Genomic DNA, 12,838 nt, shown 5'->3' on the forward strand with positions numbered 1-12,838 from the left:
ACCAGCTATTTCTTTTTCTTTATTGCTTTGTTTCCTTTGGCCAATCCTCTCCAGCATAGGCAACAACTTTTTTTTCAAGCACTGGCAAAGTCAAATGGTCCGCTAACATCTTCCAAAGGCGAGGCCTACTGGCCTTGTCAATGCGTATTTTTAACTCCCCAGGCAGTCAGTCTGCACAGTTGTTTGGAAGAATACATCTGGCCCTTATGGAAGAATCTTGATGCAGCCTTTGACGTCTTTGCTGCGTCATGCCAAAGCAAACATGATGTAAGGAAAGCATGAGACCAATTTTTTGGCAGAAGTGCAAACTTTATGTAATCTAACTCCATAGAAGACTCACAGATGGTTGTATGACAGAACTATGTACATCGGAACCAAGCATGCCTTAAAAACGCAGTTGAAACCACAATCGTGTCTTTTCCATGCATGCCTTTACAACGAATTTCGTTGTAAAAGCATGCTTAGTAAAGGCATATGTGGAAACAGCATGCGTGGTTCTGTCATACAACCCCCCTCTTAACCTAAAAAAGCATCCAACCCCCCCACCAGCCCTGAGGCCCAAAACTACCCCACCTCTAATAAGTAAACTACCCAGACACCCCCACCCGCACTGAGCCCTAAAACCTTCCTTCACACCTAATAACTATACTACCCTGACCCCCCCACCCACTTTAAGTCCTAAAAGAGAACTACTCCAACCCCTGCCCCATAAAACTAAACTACCACGACATCCCCCATCCGCCCTGAGCCCTAAAACCTTCCCCTGCCCCTAATAATTAAACTACCCCGCCCCTCCACCCATCCTAGGCCCTAAAAAGAAATCGACCTAAACCCCCAACCGTCCCAATAAGTAAACTACCACAACCCCCACCCACCCTAAACCTTAAAAAAATAAACTACCTGACCCCCCACTCCTGCCCCTAACAAACAAACTACCCGAAAGCCCTAAATCCACCCCTACTTCAAAAAACGACCCCCAAACCCTGCCCCAACCCACCTACCTCACCGTGTCCTCCCCAATCCTTCCTCCTCTTCTCTCCTCCCTCCTGCCACCCTTTCTTAAACCTTCCCTGCCCCGCAAAAAACTACCCCACCTTACTACCCCACCCCTAAAAAATAAACTACCCTGATCCCTCACCCACCCTAAGCCCTGAAAAAAAACTACTGCAACCCCCCCTCCCTGCCCTAGAAAATAAACTACCCGACCCCACACCCACCCTAAACACTAAGGCCCATATTTATACTTTTTTAGTGCCAATACAATTGTATTTTGCAAGTTTCCGCCGCTTTTGCGTAAAAAATGACGGAAATACAGCGCTCAAAAAAGTATAAATATGGGCCTAAGACCCATATTTTTGAAAAAAAAAGCAAAACTGAGCTAATGCAGTTTTGCTCCATTTTTCTTGACGTCAGCTAATGCCATTCCTTAAAGCCATCCTAGCACCGTATTTATTAAATGACGCAAGATGGCACTAAGGAATGGCTAGTGTCTAAAAAAAGACGCTAGTCGGTCAGGGATGGCGTTAGGGAAAATGGCGCTAGTGGGGTCTTAAATGACGTTAGGATTTGTTTGCTGCAAAAAATATCCGCTAACCAGCCTAGCTCCATTTTATGACGCCCAAGCAGCCAAAAAATGACTCCTGTCTATATGTAGACAGGAGTCATTACCACAACCCCAATGCCCACCACAGGGGACTGGTGTCCCCTGGGCAAGCCCAACATACCCTGTGCCAGGCAGGGGCCCAATGTAAGGGACCCCCAATGGTACTAAATAAAAAAAAATGTATACTTACCTAAACTTACCTGGGATGGGGTCCCCCTCCTGTAGTGTCCCTGTGGTATGGGTGGTGGTGTTCCTGTGGCTTGGGGTGGGCATCTTTGTGCCCATTCCATGGTGTTCCACCATGGAAATGGGCCTACCTGCACCCTAACGCCTGGTCTGATCCAGGCATTAAATAACAGCGCTAAGTGGGCTTAGCACCATTATTAATGTCCGCCTCCTCCTTGAGCATCGTTTCTGCGCATGGAGATAAATATGGCGTTAGAGGGTTAGGGTCGTATTTAGGACGGGAACGCCTACCTTGCATCTCATTGACGCAAGGTGGTTTCGCGCATCCTAAACATGGATGCTAGACCCGACTTTGCTCCAACATACCCCACAAAGAATTGGTGATCCACCCAGAACTCTTTTGTGCAGTCAAGATATAACGACCACGTTCTTTTTGGGTCCATGGAGTTAGGTTAGCACTGCTTTAGCACCAAAATTAATGGCCCTAAAGCAACACTAATCATCCATAAATATGGGACTAAATCCAACCCCACTTATCTCTCTGCGTCCTCTCCTGATCCTTCCTCCTCTCGCCCTTCCTTAAACTTTCACCACCCCTAAAAAATAAAGTATCCCGCCCCACCCTAAGCCTCCAGCCCTTCTACCCTGACCCTAATAAATAAACTACCCAGCCCGCCCTCACCTACCCTAAGCCCCAAAAATGAAACTCCGCCCCTAAAAAACAATAGTCCGATCCCACACCCACCCTAGGACCTTAATCAACCCCACCCCTAAAAACTACCCCCAAACTTGGCCTCACTTACCTCACCGCGTCCTCTCCCGATCCACTAGACCGCTCTCTACCTTTTTCTCTGCCTTAACCACACATCACGAATTTGCATAGCTTGGCACATGTGTGGTTAAGGCAGAGAAAAAGGCATGTGTTGTTCCTGCAAGTGTTTTTCTGCTTGGGTAGGAAATGTCTGTGTTGTTTGCAATGCATTGTTTAGGACATTTCCCCTCATAGACCGAATCAGGAGTGGGTGAAGGATAAGTTAATGGTGTTGAGTGACAGAGAGAGAAGAGTGCTGATAAGATTTTAGACAATAATATTTTTCTTATCTGGATGACCAGTAGAAGCAATTTCTGTAATGATCAGGAATGAATGTCACTATACTGCTTCTCTTGTATTCTTCATATGCAAATTTGGCAAAAAATCAAGACGCTTTTCAATTGTTTTTTGTTTAATTACTGACATTTACAAACCTATATTTAATCAATTGTGCTGTTTTCAAGTCCAGAGTAGCTGACCATACCTCAGATGTTTGATTTGAAAGATCATGTTACAAAAAATGAAAACTATGATAAGATTGGTTGTGATTTTTATTTGGAGGAATAGAAAAGGTGCTTTTTGAGTAGCAGTCGCTTCCACTGTAGTTTCGATTGGCTGCTGTGAACTGTCCAATCCATATTTTAGAGAACTGGATGAACTCAGTCTCTGTGGCTCTTGAGCCTTTATCTTTATTACTACTTTTCATTTCATCCCCTCCCTTTGATTGGACTTTCTTATTTAGTAGGGGTTCTGCTGAGTGTGCTCAATGATCTTAAGAAGAGCCTCCCAGGTCTCCACTGCGGTGGGGATGATCTGATTAGCTGGCAGTATGAAACCATAGCGGCCGGTGTCACGCAGCTCGAAGGTGTATGAGTACTTGATACCCTGATTGTAGGTCCAGTCAATCGTTCCTCCGCTTGCTTGATCTAGGATTGAAACAAAAGTATTGATTTTAATTGACCATGGAGCCCACACTTTAGGAGTATCTTGTTACACTACCTTACAACACAGAGTTGACAATGCCCCCTTTCCTTATCCTTAAATTGGGTCTACCTTTCCAGAGATTTTTTTCTAGGCTTTAAGAGACCGGAAGATATCTACCAAATTAGTAAGATGGACTTGTGACAAGGCCAGTTTACTACTGTCCAGACTAGGGATCATAGCAAAACTAATGTGGTAATATAAAAATATGGGGACAACGAACAACCTCAAATTGTGTTTCTGTCCTCCTTGGTCATCCACTTCCTCTGAAAAGAAGATTGGTAATGGGAAACATGCTTCTTAATTGATACCTTGGTATCTGCACAATAATGGGGACAAACCAGTGAGCAAACTCTCAAACACAAGGTATGGGTGACTTACAGATGGTGGTGATGATGCTTCCATACTGGTACCTAGTCCCATATTTGGACGACAGAGCATCGACAGCCTTCCTAGCCAGTGCATCCTAGGGGAAGAACCAGAAAGCAGAGGTTAGTTGGTCTGCCTGAAGAACCAGCTCAAGGAATGAACCTGATGACATTTCTTCCTATCTGCTAGTTTTGAAAATGGATTTCCCTTTGTAGCATGACGTGTGGATGTACTGAGTGAAAGTCTGAATGCTGTAGCGCCGTTTGCGTTCTGGAGATCACTGTTGGTGTTTTTTGATGTTGTGATTTCTCGCAGCAGCAGACGCTTTCCTTTAAAGCACTTAAGTGAATTCAGAACATAGAAGTTCTTATCGTCTTGAAGAAATAGAGTTTTTATTTACAAGATCCAATCTAAAACATTCTACAGCTCATAACCATTAGGAGCCATATCATGATTCCGTTTTATGTGCAATGTCGGTGCTGAACGGGTCTGTGGGTTTATTTTCGTTTCTTCAGTTCATACATTATCTCGAAAAATCTCCTAGTTAGTGCATGTTTTTCTGACAACAAAGCTCGGACTCACAAAGGCCCATATTTATACTTTTTGACGCTAAACTGCGCTAACGCAGTTTAGCGTCAAAAAATTTAGCGCCGTCTAACGCCATTCTGAAGCGCCATGCGGGCGCCGTATTTATGGAATGGCGTTAGCCGGCGCAAGCAGACCGGCGCTGCCTGGTTTGCGTGGAAAAAAACCACGTACACCAGACAGCGCTGGCGTAGGGGGAAAATGGCGTATGGGCGTCTTAAAATGGGGCAAGTCAGGTTACGTCGAAAAAATCGTCGTAACCCGACTTGCGCCATTTTTTTTCGACGCCCATCCCCCATCAACATGACTCCTATCATTGTAAAGATAGGAATCATGCCCCCTTGCCCAATGGCCATGCCCAGGGGACTTCTGTCCCCTGGGCATGGTCATTGGGCATAGTGGCATGTAGGGGGGCACAAATCAGGCCCCCTTATGCCACAAAAAAAAAAAAAAAAAATACTTACCTGAACTTACCTTAATGTCCATGGGATGGGTCCCTCCGTCCTTGGGTGTCCTCCTGGGGTGGGCAAGGGTGGCAGGGGGGGTCCCTGGGGGCAGGGGAGGGCACTCTGGGCTCATTTTGAGCCCACTTGTCCCTTAACGCCATGCCTGACCCAGGCGTTAAAAAGCGGCGCAAATGCGCCGTTTTTGGCCACGCCCACTCCCGGGCGTCATTTTTGCCCGGGAGTATAAATACCACGTAAAGGCCTGGGAGTCATTTTTTAAGACGGGAACGCCTCCCTTGCATATCATTAACGCAAGGAAGGGGTTCACGCAAAAAAATGACGCACACTCCGGGCACTTTGGCGCCCGAAGCGTCCAACGCCATAGTATAAATATGGCGTTAGTTGGCGTTAGTTTAGCGTCGAATTTGCGTCGAAAAAAACGACGCAAATTCGGCGCAACCAGAGTATAAATACGGCCCAAAGAGTCCATTACTGCTGTGTTTCCTAGCTCTGCTGTCTGCAGCCCTTCCACTAACTTGGAGATTTTTCAAGTTAATGCATGCACTTAAGATTAAAAAAGATGCAAGCACAGACCCCTTTTGTGGTGGCACAGCGCAGAAAACGAGATCGTGACACAGCCCCTGAGGTGTAAGTGCGAGTTTTACGTCTTCAGGTGTCTAGAAGCCCTAGCGTGGCGTTGTACTGCCAATCAAGGCTGCAAATGGTCTAAAATAGCAATATAGTTCAAAAGGATGCGGCCCATCTAGTGATTATCTTGATCCCAATCTCTGTGCCGTGCAGACACAGAAGAAGTCTGTGTATTTCTTTTTTCCGTGCATTAACTCAAAATCCAAGTCTTTAAGTGAGCAGGGTCTCTCATGATCTCAGACCCTGCCGAAATTTAAAAAACAGATAGTTAAATAAGTCCCTATTGGGCGCTATATTTCTGTTCCTAGCTGTAATGGCAACATACTGATTGATTTCTGAACAATGAATGTAAAAAACGTTAATGTAATCCATGTCAGCCATTTAGTTCCTGTTTACATTTCACATCTTTTACTTAAATCCTGCGTTCCCTAAGAGTGTTTTCTGTTTCCATCATGTTGTGTATCTGCAGCATAGTACTTAAGTATAGTGTATACTTCTGACTGAGTGGCCCCCATGTGTTTATAAACTGCCAGGATTGACAGCTGAGGTGGATCAGAAAAGTCTTTATGTTATGATTTCTTTATTGGAATTGAGATATATGTATCCAAAGAAAGCAAACAAAGGGTGACGCAGCTTCCACCACCGAATAAAAAGGAAAACCTAATGAACAAACTGGAAACCCCCGCTCCGTCCCTTCCCACCCCTGGGTGCACTATTTTATATCAGCACCAAGCAGCATCGGCCCCATGCAGATGAAGTAATCCCTGTCCCCTATCTGCCTCCCTGGGGGTCATCCCTGTCCGAGAGACAGAGGAGTCTCAGATGTTTAGGGTAAGTCAATTCCCTGAACTCCCCAGAAAGGAGAGACAAGAAGGGGTGCCGCAGCTCTCTAAAAGAGTCTCCTTGTGCAGTGAGGGTAAGCATGAGTGTTTCCCTATCAAGAACGTGCCACAATCTGTGTGACCACTCTAGCTGTGTCAGGGGGTTCCCCAATGGGCTAAGATGTTTTGTAGGGCTACCCCCAAAGTCAGTCCAATTTGTCGTCCTGAGGGACTTGAGTGGAAAAGTTAATGGGTTTGGAAGACCCAGTATGATGTACACAGGGAACCGCGGCAGTTGTGTGTGCATATGGAGATCAATGTTGTTCAAAATTCCCTCCCAGCAGGAAGTGAGCTTTGGGCATTTCCCAAAGAAGGTGCTGCAGTGTCCCACGGGTGCTACATTGTCTCCAGCAGTTGAGGCTGCATGTTGGCTCGCCCTTGTGTAACCGTACAGTGGTAAGGTACCAGTATGTGGTAATCATTATTGCTGTCTCCAAAGACCTGTCAAATTCCGCCTCCCAGTGCGCCTGACTTGTGGCCCTAGGCAATGGAGAAGACCGCTGAAGTATATTGTAAAGGTCAGAAATTATGTGTTTATCCACGCTCTTCAAGAGCAACCATTTTTTGTATTCTGTAAGGGGTCTTCAAGCCCTGTCTAGGATCAGAGGGTGTGATACCCAATGTTGAATCTGAAGATAACACATCCTCTCGGTCTCCGGGAAAGCGTGGGCATCCCTAATACTCTCAAAGGAAAATAATCCCTCCTCGTCAAGCAGATGCCCTACAGAGCGACAGTCCAGGGTAAACCAAAGACAAAAAGCGTGCTGGTCCAGACCCAGTGTAAAATCCGGAATCCCTGACATGGGCGTCATTGGAGAGGGGAACGAAGTAAAGCCTTGATGTTGCGCCACTTGGTCCCACACTTTTAAGGTTGCACAGGTTACAAGTGATGGGTACAGGCCCCATGACCGGTGGCGATGTGGTAGAAAGGGACCCTTCCAAAGGGAAGTGCCAGCAATCACCCAGTCCATGAACAGCGAAAGCTCATGACCACTCCACCAAGTAGCGGAGTAGGGCTGCCCTATAATATTTCTGGATGTCAGGGATACTCAGTACCCCTTGGGGGGCGGGGGTGATAAGCCAGGGATTGAGCCATTCGATGCTTTTTCTTTAACCAAAGTGATTTATTTCACTCAGCAGTGCTTGGAGCACCCCAGGTGGGTGCTCCGCTGGCAGAGCCTAGAACAAAAAAAGAGCCAGGGGAAGGACAGACATTTTTATAGCCGCTATTCTACCATGCCAGGAGATGGGGTAGAGTTTCCACTGGGTCAACTCCCTTTTTACTATCTGAAGGAGGATCTTATAGTTTATCATGGATCTCTCCAGAACTGTTGAGGCTATCTGTATGCCCAGGTATGGATATAAATAGATAAAGGGATGGAATAGATAGTGTCTGCCACTGAAACAGGTCATGTCAGGCCAATAATACCGGTGTCACCGGAGGAAGCCAAAAGCTGAGAGCCTGGGATTTCAGACTATATATCCGGAAGCCTAACACTTTCCTGAAAGTCTCTGCCTCCCGCAAAAAGGCAGGGAGGGCCCTCTGCAGGTCACCCAGCGCAACTATGAAATCATCAGTGTAGAGTGCTAGGTTATATTCTTCCACTCTGAAAACAGCATAGGGGATTTCTGGATTATCACGCAGCCGCTGTGCAAAAGGCTCCATGTAGAGAGCAAACAGCAAAGGGGATGGTGGACAACCCTGACGTGTCCCTCGCCCAATGGGGAATGAAGGTGAGGTTGCTCCATTGACTCTAATTGACGCTATTGGATGACTGTAGGCACTCAAGATCCAGCACAAAACCGAGGTCTGAAGCCAAAATGCTCCAGAGTGGCCTGTAAATACGGCCAATATATGCTGTCAAACGCCTTCTCTGCATTTATGGCTAGGAACATTAGTTCACAGGCAGATGGCTGGGCCTTATTAAGGATGTGCAGTATCCGCTTGGTGTTATCACTGCACTGCCTGTGGTGAATGAAGTCATCCTGATCCGGGTCAACCAAACCTGGCATCAGCGGGAGGCTAGGATGCCCATAAGCAGTTTTATATCCATGTTGAGGAGGGAGATCAGCCTCTAAGACCCGCATTGTGTGGAGTCTTTCCCGGGTTTCTGAATTACCACAATAGATGCCTCCAGCATGGAGGACGGCATCGTACCCCCCCAGTTATTGCATTGAATAGGCAGGTTAGGATGGGTATGAGACTGCTGCAAAATGTTATGTAAAACGGCTGGGAAGCCATCCATTCCAGGGGATTTTAAAGACTGCAGGCTTGCTATTTTGGATATTATCGCTTCTATCCTGATTGGGGCATCTAACATGGCAGCCCGTGTAGCTGCCAGTTGGGTCATACGGGCCTGGTTGAGGTAGTGGAGGGAGGAGTCGGTAGGAGATTTCTGGGAGGAGTATACGTCTTGGTAAAACCGTAAAAGATGGAAGCAATATGGGTATACCCCACTACTTGGATCCCATCAGGGGTCTTAATCGACTCTACTCCCACCTCTTGTCTCTAGGCGCAAAGTCTATTATCTAGAAGGCACCTGCATTTATTACCACCCATGTAAAATGAGGGACAGTGGCAAAGTAGGGCATGCCCTGCCCTGTCTATGTCCAAGCCAGCAAGCTGAGCCCTGGCTGCCCCCAGCTTTCTCCATACCCTCGGAGCACCTGTTCTCTTGTGTATCCTTTCTAGGTCCAACACCTGCTTCTGCAATTGTTCCCTTTTTTCCCGTTGGATTTTATTGTCCATGGTGGAAATTGATATAAATTCTCCACTTATGACTGCTTGCTGCGTTTCTTATAATAGGGTGACAGAGGTATCCGCAGTGTTGTTGAGCTCCAAAAAGGTGGAGATAGCTTTAGCTGTCTGTGCCACAACTTTGGGCCTATGGAGGAGGGTATTCCTCAATCTCCAAGGTCGATGTCCTCTGTATATGGGTGGTATATCTAACACTAGAGAGACTGCTGAGTGATCTGGTAATGTATGGGGCTCTATCTCTATCTGCTTGAGAGAATTCTGGGTCTCTGTAGTGCGCAGAAAGTGATCTAAGCAAGCATAAGTCTTATGAGCGTGAGGGTAAAATGTCTTCCTCTCCAAAGGTCCTTGAAACCCAGTTCCTCCACCCACCTGATCCCCGCCTGGGACAGAGCTCCCGTCCCCCCAAATCTAGACGCAGATCTGTCTAGGTTGTTGCTGAAGACTACATTGAGATCTCTCCCTGTAAGCGCTTCTTTATCTTGCATGGTCATAACCTCAAAGAGGGCTCGAAAGAGAAAAGCCTCTTGGCCCTCGTTGGGCATAGACACTGAACCCATCTGGATTTGGAAGTCTCCTAGGTGTACCTGGTATGCCAACAGACATCCTTGATTTCTGCAATCTCATCTCCAACCCTCCAGCGGAAGGAGCGAGAGACCAGAAGTGCCACCCCAGTTGCCTTGGTATCCAGAGAGGAAAAACACTGCAGTGGGAAGGATCTAGAGTGAAGTCTATGATGGTCAGCGTGGACCAGATGTGTCTCCTGGAGCAGGCAGAGATCAGCTTGCAAATGCTCCAGATAGGAAAGGACAGCTTGCCGTTTGGTTGGGTTGTTCAGCCCCTTTACGTTAAGGGTGACTACTTTAAGAGTTGTGATGTAATAGGAGAATAAGGTGTAGCTGTGTGGTGTCGCCTCTACGTACATAGCCTGCATGCATCCCTTCTATAAGAGGGGCACAGGGGAAAATTATTCCATTACCTTTGTGCTCCCACATACCCGTTTTCTGTGTGCAACAATGAACAATATTAAGCAAAACAAACTAACAATAACAAAATCCATTTGAAGAGCCAGAAGATTCCGACATAGTCCCAAAGGTAGAACTGAGTACTGGGTGCTAGAAGCCCTGGAAGTCAGCACTTTGTTACATCTCCCCAGACCGCCCTGCCACCCACTCCAGCCTCCACCAGCGAAGTCTCCTCAAAACCCCACACCTCTCACTCAGGGTCAGGATTATCAGCTTCACTGGACAGTGAGTCAAGCACCACCCTGCGCTCCAATGCCATAGCCTTTGAGTCCGGCCAGAGGCCAAGCAATGGGACCACCTCCAGCGTGAGCACCTCCTGGCCCAGAGACCTCACGTGGCAACTCTGGTCTCTCCTCCAAAGGCTCTCTAGCTGGAGGGTTCTGTATGCCTCCGTCAGTGAGCGCAGTTGATGCAGTTTACTCTCCCACCGGATCACAAGGCGAAAGAGATGGCCTCAAGAGTTTGAGATCCCTTTATAAAGTAAATGGGAGGTGATGTTGCCAGCCAGAGTATTCTTTCTTTGAAGGGGAAGTCATGGATGCAAACTAGTATATCTCCTGGAGGTACATGAGTCGGTCTCAATGTGCCAACCCTGTGCACTCTGTCTAACTGTATCACCTCATCAGAGTCATTCCCTAGGATCTGGCGGAAAAGGGACTTGATGTACAAGGTGATGTCCTCCTCATCTTTGCCCATTGGTGCTCCTCATATGTGGATGTTGTTACACCTTGGGAGGGTTCTCCAGATCCTCCAGGTGAGCTTGCAATTTGAGCTTTTGCTCCTGAAGTTGAATGACCCCTTGTTCAAGTTGCACGCTCTCCTCATCCCTGCTGGTCTTGTGTTCCTCCCCCACGAAGCGATGAGCCCGTGTAATATGTGAATCCCACCGGGCCCAGTCTGGCAGCACCTTCTCCCTTGATTTAACCGGCTCCTATGATGCTCCTAAGAAGCCGTGGTTGAGGCAGGGAGCGACATGTGTACCCCAAGGTTCCTGTGGGGCAATACAAATAACAGGCTACGATATCCTGTAGTGGGGCACCTTGTGTTCCACCACTTGAGTACATGCAGTGGCACAACTAAAGCCAGAAAGTGGTAGGCACCCAGAGGGCGGCTATACGAGCTATGGGGATCCCACAAAAACCCTTGTGCAGAAACTGACAGAATGACCAGCGGCTGTTGGGCAACCTTTCAGTGAGATTGGCCCCTCTGCTCTCCACAGTCCAGCCTCCTGCAGCTATGAGGGAGAGCGGTGATCAACAACAGCAGGAAGAGTCCATCTGACATGCAGCAGGCCCAATTGAGAAGTAGAGCTCCCCCCAATCCTCTCAACACCCGGTAGGGGAAAGAGGGCCAACTCGGGGCTCGGTTTGAATCAGCTGAGCTGTACTCCGCAACGGTGGGGGGAAACCAAGGTCCCCGAGCTCCAGCAGGTGAGACTATGGGCCCACTCCCTACTTCCTCTGCAGACGACTCAAGCAGGCGGGGCCCATGAAGCGAGGTAAAATGGGGGCCACAGGCTTAGACAGCGGAGAAGTGGCAGGTGCCATATCTCCGGAGTTCCCTTGGGATCTGATCTGGGAAGGGAGTCAGAAGTCACCAAGGACATCGGTACAGCAATAAGCAACTGAGAGGGGCATGTCAAACTTTGTAAAGGGCCTTCCATTGCGCAGTAACACGTCGCAGTGATTTTAGAACATTTTGATCCGTTTGAACTACAATTTATTTATTTTTTAAAATCTGCAGATTATGCAGAAGATGATGGACTATATGGCTAATGCGGCATTATATTATTTCACCCTGTATATTGTTTATACTTGAGATACATCAAGCCCACTGTTCTATACCCACAATTCTTGTTTTGGTGTAAATCAGAGTCTCTACAATACCACATATTTTCTCTATTCCTATTTTAGATAATTTCCATAATGGCGCTGTGATTTTCATGTATGAGAAGCTGAACCATGCTTCTGACCGAATTTACCGAATTTTATGCTTACTGTGTCCACCTAGCTAAGCTGCCGTGTGAAAACGAATTACCACTTTTAGCCAGGCATATCATATGTCTTCCAGGAACTGACCTCTTTTTCATCTAAGTTGGTGCAGATATCAGCTAATGTTATTTCTGCACAAAAAATCTGGATTTCGTAAATACTTGTGAATTTGCATTTAACGAGTCTGCAAAGTCTTCAGGGTATATTCTTCTCATTCGAGTTTTGGGTTATTGTGGTCTAGACTTGTGGCTTTTTCCATAAATCCAGAAAAAATGTATGTTGTTAATTGGTATATAGTAATTCCGAAAATCCGGAAGTGCTAATCCCTATGTACACGGGCAAACTATTTTAATACTAATTCTGAGATGCTTTTTGTGCCATATAAAGGGAATGACAGAGGCTCTCTACGTTTCGAAAATACCTTTCATGCAAAACACGTGGAAGGGTGGAAAACAAAAACATGTATATCTGTAATATACTTATTTTTATCAATGACAAAAATAACATAGGGAGTGAATTCAGGGGCATATTTATACTCTGTTTGCGCCGAATTTGCG

General features: G+C 46.8%; 1 protein-coding gene across 1 annotated transcript in view; it reads right to left on the reverse strand.

The window, feature by feature from the left end:
* Nucleotides 1–3,133: 3,133 nt before the first annotated feature.
* The window catches only part of LOC138288098 (carboxypeptidase A1-like), a 35,850-nt gene continuing 26,145 nt past the window's right edge, over nucleotides 3,134–12,838 (reverse strand). Inside the window, exons 10-11 of the mRNA XM_069229328.1 lie at nucleotides 3,963–4,047; nucleotides 3,134–3,526 (exon numbers count right to left, since the gene is read on the reverse strand). Of these exons, the coding sequence (XP_069085429.1) occupies nucleotides 3,339–3,526; nucleotides 3,963–4,047 (273 nt within the window). The 3' untranslated portion in view covers nucleotides 3,134–3,338. The remainder of the gene's footprint in view (nucleotides 3,527–3,962; nucleotides 4,048–12,838) is intronic.

The sequence above is a fragment of the Pleurodeles waltl genome, chromosome 4_1, assembly GCF_031143425.1.
Source record: "Pleurodeles waltl isolate 20211129_DDA chromosome 4_1, aPleWal1.hap1.20221129, whole genome shotgun sequence".
NCBI lineage: Eukaryota > Metazoa > Chordata > Amphibia > Caudata > Salamandridae > Pleurodeles > Pleurodeles waltl.